The sequence below is a fragment of the Hemicordylus capensis genome, chromosome 3 (assembly GCF_027244095.1).
Source record: "Hemicordylus capensis ecotype Gifberg chromosome 3, rHemCap1.1.pri, whole genome shotgun sequence".
Classification (NCBI taxonomy): Eukaryota; Metazoa; Chordata; class Lepidosauria; order Squamata; family Cordylidae; genus Hemicordylus; species Hemicordylus capensis.
Window position 1 is genome coordinate 58,359,075 of NC_069659.1, and position 22,243 is coordinate 58,381,317.

General features: G+C 45.5%; 1 protein-coding gene across 5 annotated transcripts in view; it reads right to left on the minus strand.

The window, feature by feature from the left end:
* Positions 1 to 22,243, minus strand: part of CD47 (CD47 molecule) — a 94,415-nt gene that overhangs the window by 29,567 nt on the left and 42,605 nt on the right. For all 5 annotated transcript variants that reach the window (XM_053311718.1, XM_053311714.1, XM_053311715.1 and 2 more), the window contains exon 4: positions 7,201 to 7,290. In XM_053311718.1, the coding sequence (XP_053167693.1) occupies positions 7,201 to 7,290 (90 nt within the window). The remainder of the gene's footprint in view (positions 1 to 7,200; positions 7,291 to 22,243) is intronic.

A 22,243-nucleotide genomic window follows, 5' to 3' on the forward strand; every position in this document is an offset into this window, starting at 1 on the left:
ATTAACAAACAATAGACCACTAGTAAGGAAATCTCAAAATTCTAACACTGAAGCTCGCATTCTCCTACAAGGGCATGAGTGGGCTTAGTCTGTGATTGATGACTTCCACACTCCATTGAGGCTATGCTCAGTTTGGTTCTTTTTGCAATCTGGAACTTTCATTCCTGCACAGACAATATTGAGCTTTGCCTACCTTATCCAGTAGCCCTATTTTTGCCCTGCTCAGTTATTTCTCCGCAGGAAGTCTTTGGCCATCACTGTTCATGTCATTATTTATGTTTCATTTTGTATGTCTTTGATTATCATTGTACATGTTATAATTTATGTTCTATTTTCAATTGTTATATTTGGTTTAATTATTAATTGTTTATCAGTGTTAGAATTTTGAGATTTCCTTACTAGTGGTCTATTGTTTATTAATACATATCTCCATTGTTGGTTTGCTATATATTATTTTCATATATGTTCGCCAAAGTCACGGTTGGGTTTTATCCCCCCTCTGTTTTGCTTGGATTGGAGGAAAGCCAGAACCCCTTTCTGCCCTTTCTAGCCGCAACTTTCTGATGACCTCTGGAAGAATAGGAATCAGTGGGAAGGCTTAGAGGAGCCCTGGGGGCCAAAGAGACAGAAGAGCATCCATGGCTTCCGCTTGCTGACACAGAAACCTGAACCGAGGAATCTGGGCATTGATAGGAGATGCAAAGAAATCCACTAGAGGAGTGCCCAGCTGCCTGGAAATTTGGTGGAAGACCTGCGGATGCAGCTTCCATTTCAATGCATCCACTGACTGATGGCTCAACCAATCCGCCTGTCAGTTGTCCACTCTGCTGAGATGTTCTGTGGTTAAGGAAAGAATACGTTCTTCTGCCCAGTTGAAGAGAAGGTTGGATTCTTTCATCAGCCCCTTGGAGCGGGTGCCCCACTGGCAGTTTATGTGGGCCTTGGTAGTAGTGTTGTCCGTCCAAATGAGCACATGCTTGCCCCAGACTAAGGTCTGGAAATGAAGGAGAGCTAGCCTGGCTGCCCTCAGCTCCAGTCGGTTGGTGTCCCAAACCTTCTCCTCTTCGGACCAGGATCCCTGAGCCGGAAGGTTCTCACAGATAGCACCCCACCCCATGAGGCTGGCATCTGTTGTAATCAGAATCCTCTGCGGCTCTGTGAAGGGTAACCCCTTCCTTAGCGCCGGTGAGAGCCACCAGCGAAAAGACTCCTTGACCCGCCTCAAGAGGTGAACCGGGTGGTGGGTCACCGATATGATGGTGTCCTGGAATGGCAAGAGAACCCATTGCAGAGGTTGAGAGTGCTACCTGGCCCAGGGAATGCACTCCATGGTGGTGATCATCAGCCCCAGAATTTGCGCTAGCAGCATTAGGTCCACAGCTGACGCATGTAGGAGTGGGGAGATGGTGGACATGATTTTGTTCCTCCTCTTGGGTGGGAGAGTCACTGTTGCCGGTACAGTGTGGAAAATGGTTCCCAGGTGTTGAAGCGACTGTGAGGAGTGTAGATTACTCTTGTCTAGGTTCACAATGAAACCATGGTCCCTGAGGCAGGTCACGATGCGCTGTACATAGTCTTGGGCTATTGAAAAAAAACGAGGCCCTGATGAGGAGGTCATCTAGGTACCAGTGGATGCAAACACCCTGCAGGCGGAGGTGGGCAGTGAGGGCCACCATTATCTTCGTGAACACTTGACTTCGTGAACACTTGAGTACTGTGCTCTACCGTTCAGCCTAGATTCAGGCTGAACGGGAGAGAACAGTACTGAAAATGGCAGTTGTCATAGGCGAAGCATAGGCATTTTTGGTGCTCTGGGAGAATAGGAATGTGCAGATATGCCTTGGAGAGGTTCACTGAGGTGAGGAAGTCATTTGGTAGTATTGCTTGCTTGATGGATCACAAGAACTCCATCCTGAACTTCCTCTTTCTGATGAACGTTGAGACGTCTGAGGTTCAGTACTGCTCTCCGTGAGCCATCCTTCTTGGGTACCAGGAAGAGACGTGAGTAGATGTTTGAACATCTTTGCATCCAGGGAATAGGCTTGATAGCCTGAATCTGAAGATGATGTTGGATCGCCTCGTTCATCAGAAGATGTTTTCCCATTCTCCGGGAGTGTGGGGGTAGCATAGAAGGAGTCATGGGGGACGAGGGACAGGTCCAGCAAGTAGCCCCGAGACACCGTGTTGACTACCCAGAGATCTTGGGTGACAGACAGCCAAAGCACGTGCAAACTACTGAAGCCTGCCTGCTATGGGCTGGGAGTCATTGTCGCTTATTGGGCGGGGGGAGTAGTGTTGGAGGCTATGTTTCCCTGTGGTCTGGATGAGCCTCTGAATCTTTGTCTCCATTGGCATCTCCCCATGCCCCAAAATTTGGCATTCCTGAAGCCCCCTGTACGAAAGAAGGATGAGTAATAGGTTTGTGTTTGGTTCTGAAAGGAATGACCGGGGTTGAGAGGACCTCTGTGAAAATCCTTCCTAATAGTAGGCATAGCCTTCTTTTTATCCCTAGTTTCCACCAGTACCGGATCTAGGGAAGGACCAAACAGGTTAGTGCCTGAATAAGAAGAGTCTGTTAATGCAATCTTAGACTTAGAATCTACTTGCCACCCCTTGAGCCACAAAGATCTACGAAGAGCCACTCCCGAGGCTAGAGCTCTTGATGCCTGTTGTATACAATCAAGACTGGAATCTGCCATGAAGGCCGCAGCCTTAGCCATTTTGTTGATGCCCTGCTGTGATTTTGAATTCCCTGGAGGAACCAGAGTGGATGGTTGCAGGCCCTAGCAAAAATAGCCGTGGCTGCCTTGATGACAATGGAGGGAGCCTCGTGAGCCTTCTTTAGCAATAAATCATATTTTCTATTTTCCGTAGACCTTAACTGTTCCTGGTTCTCAATATTAGGGAGCATACCTGACACCATCTGAACGATAGGAGGATCTGCCCTCAGAATAGCCAGCAAAGAGGTAATCTCTGGCGACAGGGTATAGTGCTTTCTAGAGTAGAACCCAATAGGCCTACCCGAAGCTGGGTTTTGCCGTTCTGCCAACACCACCTGTTTGAACAAAGATGGAAAAGGCACGGCGGTAGAAGGGCCCAAAGAGGTGAGAAAAACATTCTGATCTAGGTCTGAGGGCTGCAGCACATCAGCTGGGAACACATTATTAATAGCCTGCTTAGCTTTGGACAAGAGGACATCAAAGTCTGATGAAGAAAAAAGATGAGAGGAAATAGGAGCCACAGGGGTGGAATTTTCCTCTGACAGTTCCCCATCTTCTTAACCAGACCCATCAGGGTTCAGGAGCACCTGATTTGAATCAGAGGCAGACTCTGGGTGTGGGGAGATAATGGGGGGTGGGAAGGAGTTAGGCAGCGGCGGGGAGGGTTGGGTCGGAGGAGACAAATTGGGTGCCACTGGGGCTGGCATGGTCACCGGCAGTGAAGGATCTCTGGACCGCTGGGGGCATTTAGACCCACCATACTCAGAGCCAGAATCAGAAGAAAGAGAGCGATGGTGGTTGATGGCTGCACCTATGGTGGGGCAGTTGAGCAAAGCACCCCTGTTCCAATGGAGGTATAGCCTCCCTCCTTGGGCTAGAATCAGCGGAAGAGGAGGAGAGGTGAGTGCCCCGGCGCGATGTTCTGGCAGTAGGCAATGGGGCCTTCAGAGGACAGGCAGGTCTACAAGGGGCCAGATCTGCTGATGCCTGAGGGATAAGTGGTAGGCATTCGACCATGAAGAATTCCCTCAGCCAGCTGGCCATGTCGGGAGGAAAGGGCGGGGGTGCCAGCCTGGCGGGGGTGTGGTGTGTGTGTCACAGCTACCTGAGGGCCCAGAAGCCAGTAGTGAGTCCGCTGGAGAGGCATCGCCTGCAGCCGCTTCCCCTGGATTTTATTTATTTATTGTTAGATTTTTATACCACCTTTCATTAAAACAATCCCAAGAGGATCCACCAAGCCTGCAGGCTCATTAGCTGTGTTGCCCTCTGCTGGTTGGCTTGGGTGGAGTTTGGGGGAACAGTGCGGGCCAGCCGATTCCCCCTCTACAACGACCACAGGGGAGGTACTAAGGGACGCCAATGGTTCACCCACTGGGTGATGGTTGTCCTTCCTCTTTTGTGCGCTTTGGGCCGTGGTTTGGTCCATTTACATACTGCTTGAATAACCAGGCGCTCGCAAAGTCTGACGGAAGCGGAATGTTTCTTAGCCTTTTTAAACTTGCCCCCATTAGCCTCCTTGCTGTGCTTCGATCTCTTTGAGGCCTTCCGAGGTGATAAGAGCTGGGGCGGACCCAAAGCCTCCGCCTGAGTGGAAATGGCTGTGGCAGTAGAACTCGTTGCCACCGTGGCCAAAACGGGCAGCAAGGCATGAGCCTCTTGGTCAGGGAATAAGGACCTCTCAGATAGAGAGCTGCTGAGCACCTCCTCGACATGGGCAAGCTCCATAGTGGAGACTGATTGCCAATAATGCAGACAAATGTGCAAATCCAAATGACAATCAAAAACAAAAGTAAAGAGGAACCAATAAGCCGAATTGAGAAAGAAAAAACTGTTTGTAGCTTTTGGGAAAGGAAAGAAAATGGCCTAGACAGTCTCCTTGCTGCCCTTGCATACTCTAACGAGAGAGGGAAGTGCAGAGAAAAGGTATTCCGAGAAAAATAGCAAAAACTCCTAAAGAGGAAACTCTCAGTGTGCTAACCTTCGAGCAGACAGGACCGGAACTGGGGATGGCGCCCTCTGGTGGAAGGAACTGGTGTTTGATTATTTCTGGCGTGTCTCATGCATGCGCAGTGATTGATCCCACACTGATGAGCTCCAGTAAAGGGGGAAATGAAACAAATGCTAAAGAAATGGTTTGCTTTAGGCCGATAGTTCATAGGTTTATATAGCACTTTGGAAGCTTTCCAAAAAAAGCAAGTTGGAAAAACTGAATGCTCACCATCACCAGCTGTGCTCTATTCTGCCCTAGGCACTATTAACAAACTGCCAGGTACATTTCTATCCTAGAATCTTTGCTGTGGATGTTGCATTAGGTAGAAAAGATGCAGCATGCATTTTTGTATGAAAAAGCAAAAGTAGGATATTTCAGATGTACAATTCAAAACAACATTTAAAAGCTGGACAGTCAAAAGTAATTTCTTCTTACTATAACCATGTTTTCTAATATATTAATGCAATAGTTGGCTTTTAGTTTATCTCTGCAGCACAGTGATAAATTGGAAATGCTCAGGAAGGAGCTTTGTTACTATGCTGAATGTTTACTGAATCAGTGTGCCATGAAATAATGCCTACAGGCATTGGGTTAGAAACATTACATCACACAAATGTAAGTATTCTCCAGCACAATGGGGCTCTTTTTAGTTTAGTATAATATTTTATGTAAAAGTATGTCTAAAAGTGTCTAGCAAGCTTTGAAGATCTGTGACTTGCATTAATTACAAGCACATTTATGTTCACAATGCCTAGGAAAACAGGCATTTGGCCATGAATCACATTTTAAGTTATACACTGTAATATATAACACATGGAATTCTCAAGTCCTCACACTTCTGCACCAGGAATATGTGGAACCTACATCAGGGTAAGCATGTTCCACCATCTAGGAGAGCTGGTCTTGTGGTAGCAAGCATGACTTGTCCCTATAGCTAAGCAGGGTCTGCCCTGGTTACAAATGAATGGGAGACTAGAAGTGTGAGCACTGTAAGATATTCCCCTTAGGGGATGGAGCCACTCTGAGAAGAGCAGAAGGTTCCAAGTTCCCTCCCTGGCAGCATCTCCATGATAGGGCTGAGAGAGATCCCTGCCTGCAACCTTGTCTCCCCTGACATAGGGTACTGAACCTCCAATAGATGTAGTTTTCCTCTCAGAGTCTTCTATCACATTATCAGGAAAAACTGTACTTGTTGGATTTCTATCACATAGTTAATAAAAGCAAAGAGCCTCTTCAGGATGCAAAGTGACAAACCTAGCAGTCCTCCATTATATTCACATCGAATGAAGTTAGAGAGAGTTGAGTGAGCCAAAGGTCACTGTTTGGAGGAAGAATTTCAGGGGAAACAACTTCTACTGCTGTGATCCTACTGCAGAGGAGTAGGTGACTTAGTAGCCTAGGAAGAAGTTCTGCAGGTTAAGAGGATGCTCTCTTGGAGATTTGGCAAAAAAGAAAAAATGGAAAAGAATGACTGATGAGGGCCACTGGTTTTCTTTGAATAATCCACAATCCAAGTTGTGTCTGAACAAGTCAAACCTGCGTAATCATTATCTAGTGCTACCATTTTGTGGATATCCATGTTTCTCACTTCCCCTCCGCAGAAGGAGTACTGTTCAAAGTACTCCTTTAAAACAGACTAGAAAGAATGAGTGGGAAATATGTTGTCTCCATGACATATTTCTCGCTTATTAGCAGGATTTTGGTCAGGAAACATGCATGTACAGTGAAAGAGATATCCCTTATCTCTATAAAAAAGGAGGAACAGTATGCAGTACTGCTTGCCTATAGTATGCAGTACACGGTTTGTGTCAGGAGTACTTGAATGTAGGACTAACAGGCTCAGGCAAGCTTCCTGTCTACTGCTGATCATTACATAAGGAATTCCCATTCACAGACACTACAAACTCAGACTTTGGATTAATCACAATGGTTAGCATCCAGAGCAGCGCTAGCAATTTCCACTGTGGCCACCACCTCCTCCTGCAGCACTCCCAACCTCTTGAAAAGCCAGGTCTGAAGGGCACGGGATCCTTGGCAACAGCATGGGCTGTGGCACAGGTGGCTGCAGGGTGAGTGGAAGGCCTGCAGGTTGGGAGCAGGCACTAAATGAAGGCTGGCTCCTCCAGGTTTTCAGGCTTTTCCTCCAACCGCTGCAGCCACTGCATCACAGCCCATGCCTTTGCCAAGAATTCCTAAACCCTCTGGCCCAGCCTTTCAAAAGGTGCAGGAGCACTGCAGGAGAGACAGTGATGGTACAAACTGCAGTGACCTCCTTATACTTACACCTCCTGGGTGCTAGGCACTCTCATCGTAGTCCACATTATTTTTCAAGAGGGTAAGAAGTTAATAATCTACATCCGCACAAAATGTGTAACTGTAGACATTTTGCATTTTAGGCACGGATTTTTTCCCTTTATTCCCTTGTTACATGCATGTATAAACTGTCCTATAACATAAAACCCAGCAAAGGAGAAATAAATCAGTACTTACCAACAATTATGAACTGGATCCAGTAAAAAAGAACAGCCAGTATTATGGTGACAACAATGAAGGTACTTTCCCATGGCTCTAACCATATTTCTAAAAGTAAGATACAAATAACAAAATTTTAGTTTGCTGTACAGAGAGAAATTGAACTCTGTTGTACAAATTATAATTTCCTTAAAGATTACACATTTTGAATATAAAATTCCTCATGAGCCTATTCAAAATACTAATAATCCAAGTTTCTTGGTACAGTTTAGGGACCACAGGAGAAAATGAACCACTCACATCCCAAACCTAGTTATTCTATTTCAAAATGTTTGAAATATTTCAAAGTGTTTCCGTTTCAAAATGAGAACAATGTTACATATTTTTGTCCTAATTCTTGGATGTCTCCCATCCCCAGTATTTATTCTAACAGCCCACCCCCACTGCCACCTCTCCATACAGTAGTTCAGGAGGACAGAATGAACTGAACTCTCCAAGAGTGCTCTTCAATTTTAACTAGACATTCCATAAACGTTTTACACAAATCAGGAATTACACAGCCATGGGTGTACTTGTGTATTTTGAATGGGTAGGTAAAACAGTATTCTAAGATGTTATTTCAGATTATAGATGCCCCCACCAGCCTACAACCTTCTGTGGCTTCTCAAAGCTTTCTATCGGCACTATTTGGGATAGCAGAGGCATTGTTACACTCAGAATTGCCTGCTCAAGTGTGTCCATCTTTTAGCGAATCCATGGGGAAATGGCTAAGTTGTGAAGGGTAAAAGTTGAAAAACAGTTGTGAAACATCTTTATAATGGAATATTTTGCATCAGAATATGGAAGCACTGATTGACTCAATCTTTTCAGGAAAGGTCTCTTTTGATAGTCTGTCTTCCATACCACACACTTTCACAGATTAGTCAAAATAAATGTTTTGAATGTCTACAAATTAAGAAAAATGATGGCCCAGTAAAATCAAGCTGCTCTGGGAAGAGCATGTTCCAAGTTCCCTCCCTGGCATCTCCAGATAGGGCTGGGAGACACTCCTGCCTGCAACCTTGGAATCTGTGTGGACAATACTGAGCTAGATCGACCAATACCATCTTGCTTGCACTCAGATCAGGCAGTATGTTCATGAAGAGAAAAGGGGAAGGGAATAAGTGGGCAGAGAAAGGAGTGGGGAGTAAACAGCTTCTGCCCTTGTTGCCTTGGAAACAGCTGTGAAAGGACTCCGAAAGGCCTTGCTGGTCAGCAAGACAGCAAGGAAGCAAGAGGAGCAGCAGCAGCAGCAGCGGTGCTAAGGTACTGCTGTGGGGGGGGGGCGTTTGCATTAGGGCCTTGCTAGAAAAAATAAAAAATAAAGCGAAAGAAATTTCTACAGTGGAAATAAATTGATGCTGGATCAATATTATTTATTGAACACATGCCCCCTCTGACCTTGTTAGAAAATGCAACACCCTCTTTTTTTACGAAGCAAGAGTATTCTGTTAAATAAAAAAACCCTTTGGTTTACAGGGATGTTATGGGTGTGACAGCTCCAACTGAGCTCCAAAAAGAAATGAGGAAGTTCTATGGCTCATGATGTTCACACCATGAAATCTGATGTCCAGTCTGAAATAATCTGCCTACTTTCCATTCACTATCCCTACAACTGGATTAAACCAAATTGGTTAGGCAGTTCACAAGTTAGCCAACTTGTGCCTCAAACATTCATGAGTACGCCATCTTGAATTGAGGTGGATGACATCATAACAAATTATGAGTTTGAGATGTCCCTACAACTGTACCAAATTTGGTCCAAATCAGTTCCTTCCCACTTGCACCTCTAAGGTTCACGTGTCCACCATCTTGAATCAGGGTAGATGACAGCATTACAAACAATGCCCTTGTGCCATCCCTATGTGTCCCTACAACTGTAGCCAATTTGGTTCAGATCAGTTAGGTAGTTCCCAAGTTAGCCCAACTGCACATCAAATGTTTACATGTCCACCATTTTGAATCAGGGTGGATGACATCATACAAACCACACCATTGAGGTGTCCCTATGTGTCACTCACTACAACCAGTAATCCTCTAACAGGGATTCCCAGATGTTGTTGACTGCAGCTCCCAGAATCCTGAGCTGCAATGGTTTTTGCTTGGGGATTATGGGAGTTATAGTCAACAATATCTGGGAATCCCTGTTAGAGGGAACACTGACTACAACTGTACCAAATCTGCTTCAGATCAGTTAGATGGTCCACAGGTTAGCCCACCTGCACCTCCACAGTTTATGTGTCCACCATCTTAAATTAGGGTGGATGACATCATTATGAGATCACCTGGAAATCCGTGTGTGATTGAGGTGTTTGTTTAAGTGTCCTTACAACTGTACCCAATCTGGTTCTTATTGGTCAAGGCACTGCAAAGTTGATAGGGGGACACAGACACACGGAATGCCAGGTGATCTCATAAGCCTACTGGAAAGTAGGTTAAGAAAATCATAACCATGGAAAGACAATTTGGGTGACTGGTGGCAACAAAGAAAAAACTGGGGATTTGTGTTACAGTAATGTTTAAGAATTTGGTAACATGAGTCTGTGAACATATGATGAGCAGTGTTATACAGAGCTCTGGGCATGAGGAAAATAAGTAATGCTTCAACTGTAGAAATTAACGTACGTGTGTGTGCGCGCACGCGCGAAGTGCCCTCAGTTATATGGGGAGTGAGTTGAATTATGTTTTGGCCCTTGAAAGTTGCTGTAGGAGACAGGATTGCTGTTTTGGGCCTTCAAGACTGAGGCCTGAAACTGAAGACAAGGCTAGGAGCTGCTTCATTATTCATCTTGGGGAATACAAACCTTTAAGAGACTCCTCCTTTGAAACTGGTATGAAACTTTCATACTCATGAACAACCACCTTCTGAGGGAATTAAGGGTGTGTGTATTAATAAATGTGAATAATTTGTTCAATTTTATTTCAAAATATTATTGTTAATAGTATACGATTTCTTTCTATTGCCCCTGAACTCATTTCTGTGTTGGTCTCTGGAGTGTAGATTCTTACTAATTGTGCTGAATGTAGTTGTTGCCTACGGAGGTATCAGCATTCACCATATGCTCAGAGGTACATGTTAAAATGCCCCAGCTTTTGCTGTTCCCTAAGGAGGTAGTGGATTGGAGCATAGAGGACCTAGACATATTGTGTTACCATGGTAATGATTTTGGAGGCCAGTACAACATTAGGTCTCATGTCCTCATGGTGTAAGCATCATAAGCCATCACATTTACTTGTTTTTGGAGCTCAGTTAGAGCTGCCACACCCATAATTTTAAAACTTGGCCTTCCAAGGTTTCTTAATGGGTTTTTAAAGTATTTTAATTGGTTTTAAATTGTTTTTGAATTGTTTTTAGCACTGTGTGTTAAATTGTGTGTTTGTATGTCTTTTAAAATTCATTTTACACCACCCAGAGCCTTTGGATGGGGCGGTTTAATGAAATCTATATATTTAATCCCCATAGACGTGCCTCTGTGGGGATGCGTCCCGGCAGCCCAGCTGATTGGCTGGGCAGTGGAGCGGAGGGACGCACCTGATTGGCTGAGGCGCGTCTGTGGCGGAGGACAGAGGCGGCGGCGGGCCTTGCCGGGCCATGGAGGCCAGGGTGGCGGCGGGCCCGGCCCGAACGCGGAGGCTGGCGGAGGCCCGGCCGGAGACTGGGGTGGGGGGGAGAGAAGTTGCCGGCGGTGGGCCCGGCCTGAACACGGAGGCCGGCGGCGGGTCCGGATGCCAGGCGGCAGCGGGCCTGGCCGCGGCGGCAGCACTCGACCGGGCCGGAGACTTGGGCAGGGGGAGAGAGGCGGCAGATCCGGCCCAGTGAGGAGTCCAGGCGAGGAGGTGGCGGCGGCCCAGCCGGAGACTGGGTTGGGGGGGAGAGAGGTTGCCGGCCCCAAAAAACGCACAGATGCTCTGTGCGGGGGTCGGCTTGTAAATAAATAATCTGGTAAACCAAGTTTTTTTCTTTAATTGAACAGACTATTAGCAAACAATACTAAAAGCTTTATATGCCATCCACTTATATATCTAAGTACTAATACAAGCACACACATAAATATATTTAAATCACCTGAATTTCTTACTCCTGGCCAGATCCTATAAGCAGCACTGCAAGATGTTGTGAGAAACTGTATCAAATCTATTCAAAAGGCCTAGAAGAATCTCTGCCTCTAGAGAAGTTCTCCCACCAAGGCTACAAAGGTAGCATCAAGATCAAATCAGAAACATGCATCTAGAAGGAAGGATTGGAGCTGCAGTCCTGCCACGCAGACACACACAGACACTCACTCACCTGGCCACAAAATAACACATTTGAGACATTTAGGGGTCACTCTAATAGGCACTCAGGAGTACCCTGTTACATACATATTTTAATGTTCCTGGGCTGCAGTTATTTATGGTGGATTGTTCATTTACCCAAAATAGTTGCCAGCACCATACTATGGCTCCAATTTTTACTCAAATCATCTATGTGATATTACTTAATTTACTGTTAAGATAAAATGAGGCTCAATGTTCATCTGCTAAATTTCTTATTCCAATTTATTTATTATTATTTATTTATTAAATTTATAAACCGCCCCATCTAAAGGTTCTGGGTAGTGTGCAACAAATTTAAAAAGACATAAAATCATACAACATTGAAGACAAAGTGCTAAAAAACAATATAAAAATAATTAAAAACCATTTAAAATTAACTAAAATACTAAAAAAAAAACACTTTACAAACCTTGGAAGGCCAGGCCAAACAAGTAAGTTTTTAGGGCTCTCTTAAAGGCCAACAGTGAGCCTAAACTGCGGATATCTGCCAGTAGTGCATTCCATAGACCAGGAGCAGTTACAGAAAAGGCCCAGTTCTGAGTCGCCACCAGACGTACGAGTGGTAACTGGAGATGGATCTCTCCAGATGACCTCAACAAGCGATGGGGATCATACCGAAGAAGGCGCTCTCTAAGGCAGCCTGGACCAAGCCATTCAGAGCTTTAAAGGTATAACAAGCACTTTGTATTTCGCCCAGAAACATATCAGCAGCCAGTGCTACTGTTTTAAAACAGACATAATATGGTCTCTCTGGGATTCCCCAGAGACCAGTCTGGCTGCCGCATTTAAAAAAAAAACTAACTGAAGTTTCTGAACTACATTCAAAGGCAGCCCCACATAGAGTGCATTGCAATAGTCAAGCCTGGAGATTACCTGCTGATGCACCACTGTTTTGAGAGCGTTCTCTTCAAGGAATGGACACAGGTGTCAAATCAACCAGAGTTGATAGAAAGCACTCCTGGCCATAGCCTCCACCTGAGATACCAGGGTGAGGCCTGGGTCCAGGAGTACTCCCAAGCTGTATGCCTACTCCTTCTGGGGGAGTGTAACCCCATCCAGCACAGGGAGACCTAACTCATGCCTCATATTCTGAGCCCCCACAATGAGCACCTCCCTCTTGCTTGGATTCAGCTTCAATTTGTTATCCCTCATCCAGCCACTTACTGCCTGTAGGCAGGCATTTAGGGAGTGAATGCCATTTCATGTTGAGGAGGAGGAGGAGTTGTTGTTGTTGTTGGAGGAGATTTAGGTATCACCAGCATAATGATAACACCCGACATCGAATCTCCAGATCTCATCCAGCGGTTTCATGTAAATGTTAAAAAGCATTGGTGATAGAATGGAGCCCTTAGGGATTCCATATAATAGCTCCCATTTTGAAGAGTAGCTGTCACCAAGCTCCACTATCTGGAATCTGCCTGAGAGAGAGGAGCGGAACCCACTGCAAAGCAGTGCCTCCTATCCCCAATTCCCCCAGGTGATCCAAAAGGATACCATGGTCGATGGTATTGAATGCCACTGAGAGATCCAAAAGAAGCAACATAGTCACACTCCCTCTGTTGATTCCCTGGTAAAGGTCATCCATCAGGCTGGCCAAGACAGACTCGACCTCATAGCCTGCTCTAAAGCCAGTTTGAAATAGTTGGTTTCCTCCAAAACCTCCTGGAGCTGGTTAGCCACCACTTTCTCAATCACCTAGCCCAACCATGGGAGATTGGCCTATGACTATCCATCACTGAGAAATCTATGGAACACTTCTTAAGAAGTGGTCTAATCATTGCCTCCTTCAAACAAGGAGACATCCCACCCTCCCTCAGCGATGTTAATGATATTAACTAGGCCCTCTCCAACAATTTCCCTGCTAGACAGAAGCAGCAAAGTCGGGCAAGGATCCAGAGAACAAGTGGTAGGCTGCACCACCGCAAGCAGCTTGTCCACATCCTCAGGCATCACAGATTGAAAATGATCCAATCTTATACTGCAAGAGAGATTGCTGGACACCACCTTAATAGACTCTGCAGAAACAGTGGAGTCCAAGTCGGCCCGAATACAATCAAACTCCTCACAACCTGGGACAGCTCTGCTGGATGTGAACCTGCAGAAGCAATGCGTGCAGACCAGAAGTGGGGTTTTTTGCCACATGCACCGCCTCTGCATAAACCTTCAAATGGGCTCTATGCTGTGTCCTGTCACATTCAAGCCGGGTTCTCCTCCACTTGCACTCCAGTCACCTATCTTGCTGTGTCAGATCCCACAACTCCTCTGAATACCAAGGGGCCACTTTTAAAGCAGGTCAGAAGGGAAGCTTATCTGTGATTGTGTCTACTGCCCTGATGAGTTCCCTATTCTAGATTCCCACCAGGGCATCAACAGAATCACAGGCAGGACCAACATTAAAACCCTCCAAGGCTTTTGGAATCCTACTGGGTCCAGCAGCCATCTCAGGAGAACCATCTTAATAGGTCCTCCACCCCTGCAGGGCTGGGTTGTGGCTGTAAAACCAACGTTAATCAGGTAGTGGTCCATCCATGACAATGGGGAAACCACAGGATCCCCCACCCACAGAACACCCCCCTGATCTGAACAAAAGACCAAATCGAGTGTATGACCGGCAACATGAGTTGGTCCTGAAACTAATTGGGATAGGCCCATAGTTGTCATGGCCGCTATGAACTCCTGAGCCGCACCAGACAAGTCAGCCTCACAATGGATATTGAAGTCCCCCAGCACTAAAAGTCTGGGTGACTCCAACACCAACTCCACAACCAGCTCAGTCAGGGAGTCAGTTGGGCAGTCGGGTGGACGGTACACCAACATAATCCCTAATCTATCCCTAGTTCCCAGCCTCAAAAATACACACTTGATATAAGTCAACTGTCATACAGGATCCCTGGTAAGGGAAATGGTATCCTTATGGACCACAGCCACTCCACCACCACCCTGCCCACTTCCCCTAGCCTGTTGCACAACTGAGTAGCCTGGTGGAAGAAGCTGGGCCCAAGCTGGGCCACTAGCCTCCCCCATCCAGGTCTCAGTTATACAAACCAGGTCGGCTCCCTCATCCACGATCAAGTCATGGATGATTTCGGTCTTATTCTGGACCGACCTGGCATTGCAAAAGAGCAAGGCTAGGTTCTATGGTAAGCTGGAAATGCTCCCCAAGGCCAGAGAGCTGACAGGGCAGCCAGAAGTGGCAACAGTTACTAAATTACTGGTTTCCCTTCCCCTGTAATGGCCAGCCGCTCTGCCAATGCCAGTTCTTCTATTCTCCACCACAGCAGTGATAGCTGCTGCAGAGCTGCTGGATGCATCCCTCACTCTGCCCAAGAGAACCCAAACACATGACAACAAAAGGCCTGGCACAACCCAATAAAAGGGAGGACTAACAACATTCAACCCAGACCTCCAACCCCACCTTAATATGACCCCCCCCCCGATGCTAGTCCCACACCAAAAGGCCTTTGGCTGCACCTCTGGTGTGCCTTTCTCCAATACATGCTGCCAAGGACTCCAGAAATCTCCCCTCTCACAAGAGAACTCTGATCCTTAGGAACAGGTGGAACAAGTCAAGCACTCCGATAGAAGACACAGGTGGAATAGGGCAGCAATCAGGCTGCCAACGCTGGTTCTTCAGAAGGTCTGGGGCTGTAAAAACAAACCTTCTCAGCCAAGACAGGAATGCGCAGGCAGGGTGAAACCGCTGTTTGTCAGGAAAGGTCTGGGAGCTGACAGAATCTACCCCCCTTCCTCTCTTCACCTCTCTCCAACCTCCAATTATTTATTTATTTATTTATTTAATGAAGATATTTTTATACTGCCCAAAACTTGCATCTCTGAGTGGTTTACAAGAAGATAAAAACAACATTAAAACATTAGGTAAAAACAAAACAAGAAATTTAAAACACAACAATTTAAAATTTTTAAAACAATATTCTAAAACATTAAAAACAATCAAAACAGTATCAGTTAAACGCCTGGGTGAACAGATGCGTCTTTAAAGACTGTTTTGAAATTGTCAGAGATGGGGAGGCTCTTATTTCACTAGGGAGCACATTCCAGAGCTTCGGGGAGAGAGGGCACGCCCTCAACTCCTGCCTGTGGCTTCCAGTGGCATCTGGTGGGCCACTGTGCGAAACAGGATGCTGGACTAGATGGGCCTTGGACCTGATCCAGCAGGGCTGTTCTTATGGGGCAGCAACGGAGAAGGCCCGTCCCTGAGTAGCCAGATAAGCTGGTGGCAAATGCACCTCTCTTGATGATCTCAATAGGCGGTGGGGTTCATAATAAACAAGACATTCTCTTAAATACCCAGGGCCCAAGCTGTTTAGGGCTTTATAGATTATAACTAACACCTTGTATTTTGCCCGGAAACATATCGTCAGCCAGTGTAACTCCTTCAATACAGGAGTAATATGGTCTCTCCTAGATGACCCAGAGACCAGCCTGGCTGCCACATTCTGAACCAACTGTAGTTTCCGGACTACATACAAGGGCAGCCCCACACAGAGCGTATTACAGTAATCCAGTCTGGAGGTTACCAGCAGATTTTGAGGTCATCTCTCTCAAGAAACGGACACAGCTGGCGTATCAGCCAAAGCTGATAGAAAGCACCTCTGGCCACTGCCTCAACCTGGGACACCAGGGAGAGACCTGGATCCAGAAGCACCCCCAGACTGCGTACCTGTTCCTTCTGGGGAATTGTGAGCCCCATCCAGAACAGGCAGATCAAAATCGTCTCCAGAGTTTCGACCCTGCACAATGAGTACCTCTGTCTTATCTGGATTCAGTTTGTTATCCCTCATCCAGCCCATTACCGACTCCAGACAGGCATTTAGGGAAGTTATGCCCTCTCCCGATGATGTTGACATAGAGAAATAGATTTGGGTGTCATCAGCATACTGATAATACCCTGAACCAAATCTCCTGATGATCTCTCCCAGCGGTTTCATGTAGATGTTAAACAACATCGGAGACAATACGGAGCCCTGAGGGACACCATACAAAAGTTCAGATTTTGAAAAACAATAGTCTCCAAGGGACATCATCTGGAACTTGCCTGAGAGGAGCAGAACCACTGCAGAGCAGTGGCTCTCACTCCCAACCCCCTCAGACGCTCCAAAAGGATACTATGGTCGATAGTATCAAAAGCCGCCGAGAGGTCTAAAAGGACCAATAGAGTCACACTTCCTCTGTCCATTCCCAGTTGGAGATCATCCATCAGGCCGACCAAGGCAGTGTCCACCCCATAGCCAGCCCAGAAGCCAGTTTGAAATGGGTCTAGATAATCAGTTTCCTCCAAGACTGTCTGGAGCTGGGAGGCCACCACTCTCTCAATTACCTTGCCAAACCACGGAAGGTTGGAGACAGGTCTGTAGTTACTCAGCTCTGAGGGATCCAAGGTAAGCTTCTTCAGAAGCAGTCTAATAATTGCCTCCTTAAGACTAGGAGGCATCCTACCTTCCCTCAAAGAAGCATTTATAATCTCTACTAGGCCTTCTGCAACAACCGCCCTGCCAGATAATATAAGCCATGTCAGGCATGGGTCAGGAGAACAGGTGGTAGGCCGCACCATTCCAATCAGCTTGTCCACATCCTTAGGAGTCACAAACTGGAACTGATCCAACCTAAGCACACAAGAAGAGTTGCTGGACACCTCCACATCAGACACTGAAGTAATTGTGGAGACGGAATACGAATACGAGAATACGTATTCCGAATACGAGATATTTTTTCCACAAAGAATTCATTAAACTCATCACAGTGGGTAATTGATGGTTCCAGATTCTGATTCAAGGGAGGAGGGGCACATACTAGCCCTCTCACAACCCTGGCAACTCCGCCGGACGTGAACTTGCAGATGCAATATGGGCAGAAAAGAATAACTTCTTTGCTGCATGTAGCACCTGAGCATAGGTCTTCAAATGAGCTCTATGTTGCAATCTGTCAGATTCAAGCCGGGTCTTTCTCCACTTGCACTCCAATCGTCTGCCTCGCCGCTTCAGCCCCCGTAGTTCTTCCTTATACCAAGGGGCCAGTTTTGAAATGGGTCAGAGAGGACGCTTAGGAGCAATAATCTCTACTGCCCCAGTGAGTTTGCTGTTCCAATTCTCCACCAGGGCATCAAGAGGATCACCAGCAGAGCCAACACTAAATCCCCCCAAGGCTTCTTGAAATCCTATTGGATCCAATAACCTACTCAGGTGGACCATCCTAATAGGTCCCTCGCCCCTGCCAAGGTGGGAAGTGATTGAGAGTCCAACCTCAACCAGATGGTGGTCCGTCCATGATAATGGGGAAATCACAGGATTCCCCACCCATTGAACACCACCCTGATCAGAGTGAAAGACCAACTCAAGCATGTGACCAGCAATGTGTTTTGGCCCCGAGACCACTTGGGATAGGCCCATAGTCGTCAGGGCCGCTATGAACTCCTGAGCCACCCCGCACAAATCGGTCCCAAAGTGAACATCGAAGTCCCCCAGCACCACAAGCCTGGGGGACTCCAACACCAAGTTCGAGACCAAGTACGTCAATTATCAATTACTTTATCATTCTTGAAACACACACAACAGAACATTTCCTTTCTTACCAGCAGGTGGTGTCACGTTTCCTTTGTCAACGTAGTAGCTTTTACAATTACACTCAGAAATAAGTTTGGTTTCAGATTCAGTTCAGTTCAGAGAATAAGGATGATCTACACTGAGAACTGAAAGTGGGCATATTGAACCATTAAAGTTCTATGTCTGTAAATATGCATGTTTGTTTATTTGTTAAAATGCAGGTAAGTGCACAGCATACAACCACATGCATCTCAACTGCCCAAATATTTCCCTCCACTATTCATATGCATTTCCTCTCACAATTGCAACATCTTTCAATACTGAAGGCTGCCCATGCCTTCTAGTAAACCAAGAACGTCCTATCCTCATTGATCACTAGTTCTTGCCACAGTTCCTGCAATCTCACCTAAATTTATTAATAAACTGCACTATTTCTCTTCTCTGCGTTTTCCACTGCTTTTGCAAATCATGGGTACATTGCTTGATACTGCTCAGTGTTCCAACAAACCCCCACACAAAGTGACAAAGCCAATTCTGTTTTTGGCTGGTCAAATGTCAGCCAAATATTGTTGAATTGGCTATTTTGCATTTATATTTTATAGCTTTTGCATTTTAAAAGCTCCATAATATTCAAGGTCAAACAAAACACAAATACAGAAACTAATACCCATTCAGAATCACAGAGTTGGACAGAACTCTACTCAGAATCAGAGAATTGGACAGGGCTTTTAGGACATCTAGTCTGCCCTGCTCAATGCCGGAAATCTAGAGCTAGAACATCCCTGACAAACAGTTGTCCAGTCCCTCCTTAAAAACCTGCATGGGTGTGGGGGTGGTTCCCATTACAATGTCAATGATATCAATTAGGCAGCTAATCAAGATATCAAGATATCAATTAGGCAGCTAATCCATTGTAAAACTGTATCAATCTACTAATTCAGGTAAGATTAAATTTAAAACACAAGTATCAAAGAAATCATAATCTTATCTATTATTTCAGTTTTATTTGGCTGATCCATAAACCCATACTTTCAAGGAACATGCATACGAAAACAGTACCTTCAAAATAAACACAGACACAAACCTATTTAAATAGGGCTTCGAGTCTAGTATTTAAAAGAATGCCTTCTTTGCTATGAACCACATCGCCCATTGAGATCATCTTGAGAGGTTCGTCTACAGTTGACACCAGCTCATCCGGTGGCTACTCAGGGACAGGCCTTCTCCATTGCTGCCCTGAGGCTTTGGAACACACTTCCTGCTGAAATAAGAGCCTCCCCATCACAACTTTTAAAAAGATAGTCAAGACGCATTTGTTTTAATTGTGTTTTTCATAGTTTTAACGTTATAAATTTTAATTGTTATAATGTTTTAATCTTTTAATCTGTTTTTATTTTGTTGTAAACCACCCAGAGACAAATGTGTTTAAATAAATAAATAAATAAATAAATAAAGTAAGTAAGTCTGTCAATATTTTACAGTTCTTAAATTTCAGTAGTTGAATCATGTGTAGCTGAAGTTGACCCCAGAATTCATGGTATTTGTCCCAAAGGACAACTAATGTGGATATCTTGCATACATTCTATAATGTAACAAATCTTGCATACATACATTATACAAACAAGGTAACAAATGAGTGCACAGATATGTTGAAATCCATGACCTGTTCAAATTATGCAAACCATACAATGTGTCTAATTTCTCTTATTTTGCCATTTTAATTGTTCTGCAAAATTTACTGTGCTTCTTCTGCTAGTCAGGGCAAAGATTTTATACAGGGCACTGAAGCATTTGACAAGGTCTATTCAGCAAGTCTTCCAGTTTCTGAGATTTCACCAAGTGTAACAAGTATTTCCAAGCATTTCTTCAACTATGAGGTGGCACATGATTAGAGCACTGCATGGATTCTTGTGCACGCTCTCACACAAACCTTTGTGGAACAGCACAAACAGCTATTTTGCTTCTGTTCATGATTCTTTGGATCCAACCCTCAGAAAGCTGCAGTCAATATCACATTCTGCACTGTCTAAGCATTTGCAGCATTACAGCACACATGTGGATCATCACTCTCATAAAGCCCCAGTGCTCATCAGAAATCCTCTGCTGAATTCTTGTAAATTGTTTGCAGTTTTACCTATCTGATGCTAGAGACCTTTGCAGTGACAAAACTGAAGGGTGGCGGGGGTGGGGGCAAGGAATAAAATGGAAATATTCACTCGCATGCTGTTTAATTCTCTAGACAGAGCTCTCTCTTTATCTGCATATTTGTCAAGCTATCTGATTATAAGGTTTGTAGGATTTTAAACTTGAAAAGTGCTTGCCTTTAACGTGTGGTGCTGAATAAACAACTGAATATCACACTGTTTTGCTGTTCTGTGGCGAGTTGTAACTTCCACCTTCTTCTTGATGAGGCTGCTGGATCCAAGCCTATTGTAAGCTGCTGGATAATTACCGATTGTTTGGGGCCCCTAGGATTTCCCATTGCAACCATCTCCCTTTAAGGCAAAAGCTGTTTGGACAGAAAAAACCCATCCCTTAATTTCTTGGAGGCAGCAACCTGTAGTGAGGTGTGCTGAGGTGGCAGAGCATTTGCTAAAGAGAGCTTTCACTGCTTAGCTCTATGGAGGCATGCCCAGCACATGGATGTGCTGCGTTTCCTTGGGAAGGCGACTGGCACATATGTGCCACATGTGTGGTTGTATGTGTGTATGCATGTGTGTGTTGCTGACAACTTGTTTATCTTAAAAGTATCTGAACTTGTATTTTTGAGCTGATATTATGGTAAAGTTATCTGAAAGATGGGGGTCAGATGTTTGGACAGGGGTGCAATTTCAGTACTTGCCCTAGGAGCTACTTTCCCTAGATACGCCTCTGGTTGCTCTGTCCCAATCTTTCTTTCAGTATAAGAAGTGGTGCCTCCTTTTCAACCCCAAAGTCCTTGACAAGATTCTCATGGCAAAAGTGGTGAGAAAATGGTGCCTTGTCCCCAAAGGACTCAATCTGGGGGGGAACTAAGCAAAGTCCACCAGGGAGACACCAGTGGCCACTGGAGAAATGCTCTGCTGGGTTATCAGGGAGCTTCTCTACCCCTGCTAAGGATGAGCGACCTCTCTCAAAGGGGCCAGCTAGTAGGGATCATCTCTCCCACAAAAGGTGCTGGGTGGTCAAGGCAAAAACAGGAACTGCAGTCATGCAGTGTCTTCTCCCTTCCTTGCCACGGAAGCCTTTGATGCCCCAAATACCCCCACTGTGGCCAGCCCCACAGTAAGGAGGGAAATGGGGGCTCATCATCATGGCTGCAAACCTGAAGCCTCTTCTCGCTCTGAAGATGGCCCCATTCACTTCAACAAGACTACTCTGGAGCAAGCACTTGGAAGTGTCCTACTGCATTTCTCAGCCTCCCGTGACATCCTTCCCCCCCCCCACCGCTGCAAGACCCACAGTATTTCATGCCAGGCAGCCCCAAAACAGCCATGGAGTCTCCTAGCCTAAGTTAGAAAGCAGGGCAACCTTTTAAACACATGCAAACACTCACAAACTGTGTCTGTATATGTGTATATGTAGATAGATAGATAGATAGATCCCAGACAAAGCGCAAGCACATAGTGGTGTGTTCCTTTTATGCACCACCACCTGGCAGTCTGGCAGGTTTGCTGTCATGGTGCCACTGGGATTGGTCCAATCCCAGTGGTTCATATATGCATGCCAAACCGGGTAGGGCTTCCTTCAAAGTGAAGTTTCTCAGAGGTGTACCTAAAGGCACACAGAATAAGTACAGTTTCATTGTGTGAATTTGCAGTTTACAAGCAATTGAAAAGCACTGTAAACAGGGGGTTAGGGGAATCACGATAGCAAAAAGATCTAAAAATAAAGGGAAAATCTGGCGGGGGGGGATCACCTGGAATTCCTTTAAATCCCCAATGGACAGCAAGAGTGAGGGAGTACCCCCAGAAATCACCCAAACCCCCAGAAATCATGAAAAAAACCCCAACTGCCAAAAAATCTTGCCAAACCACCGATACTTGGGTTGCAGTTGGCGAGACCTGCCTCAATTTCCCAGCAATGGATACTTAAAACCATGATTGGGAAACCCATGTTTGGGAAGGGATGACTATATTCAGAGTGGGATCTTCCTGATTCAATCT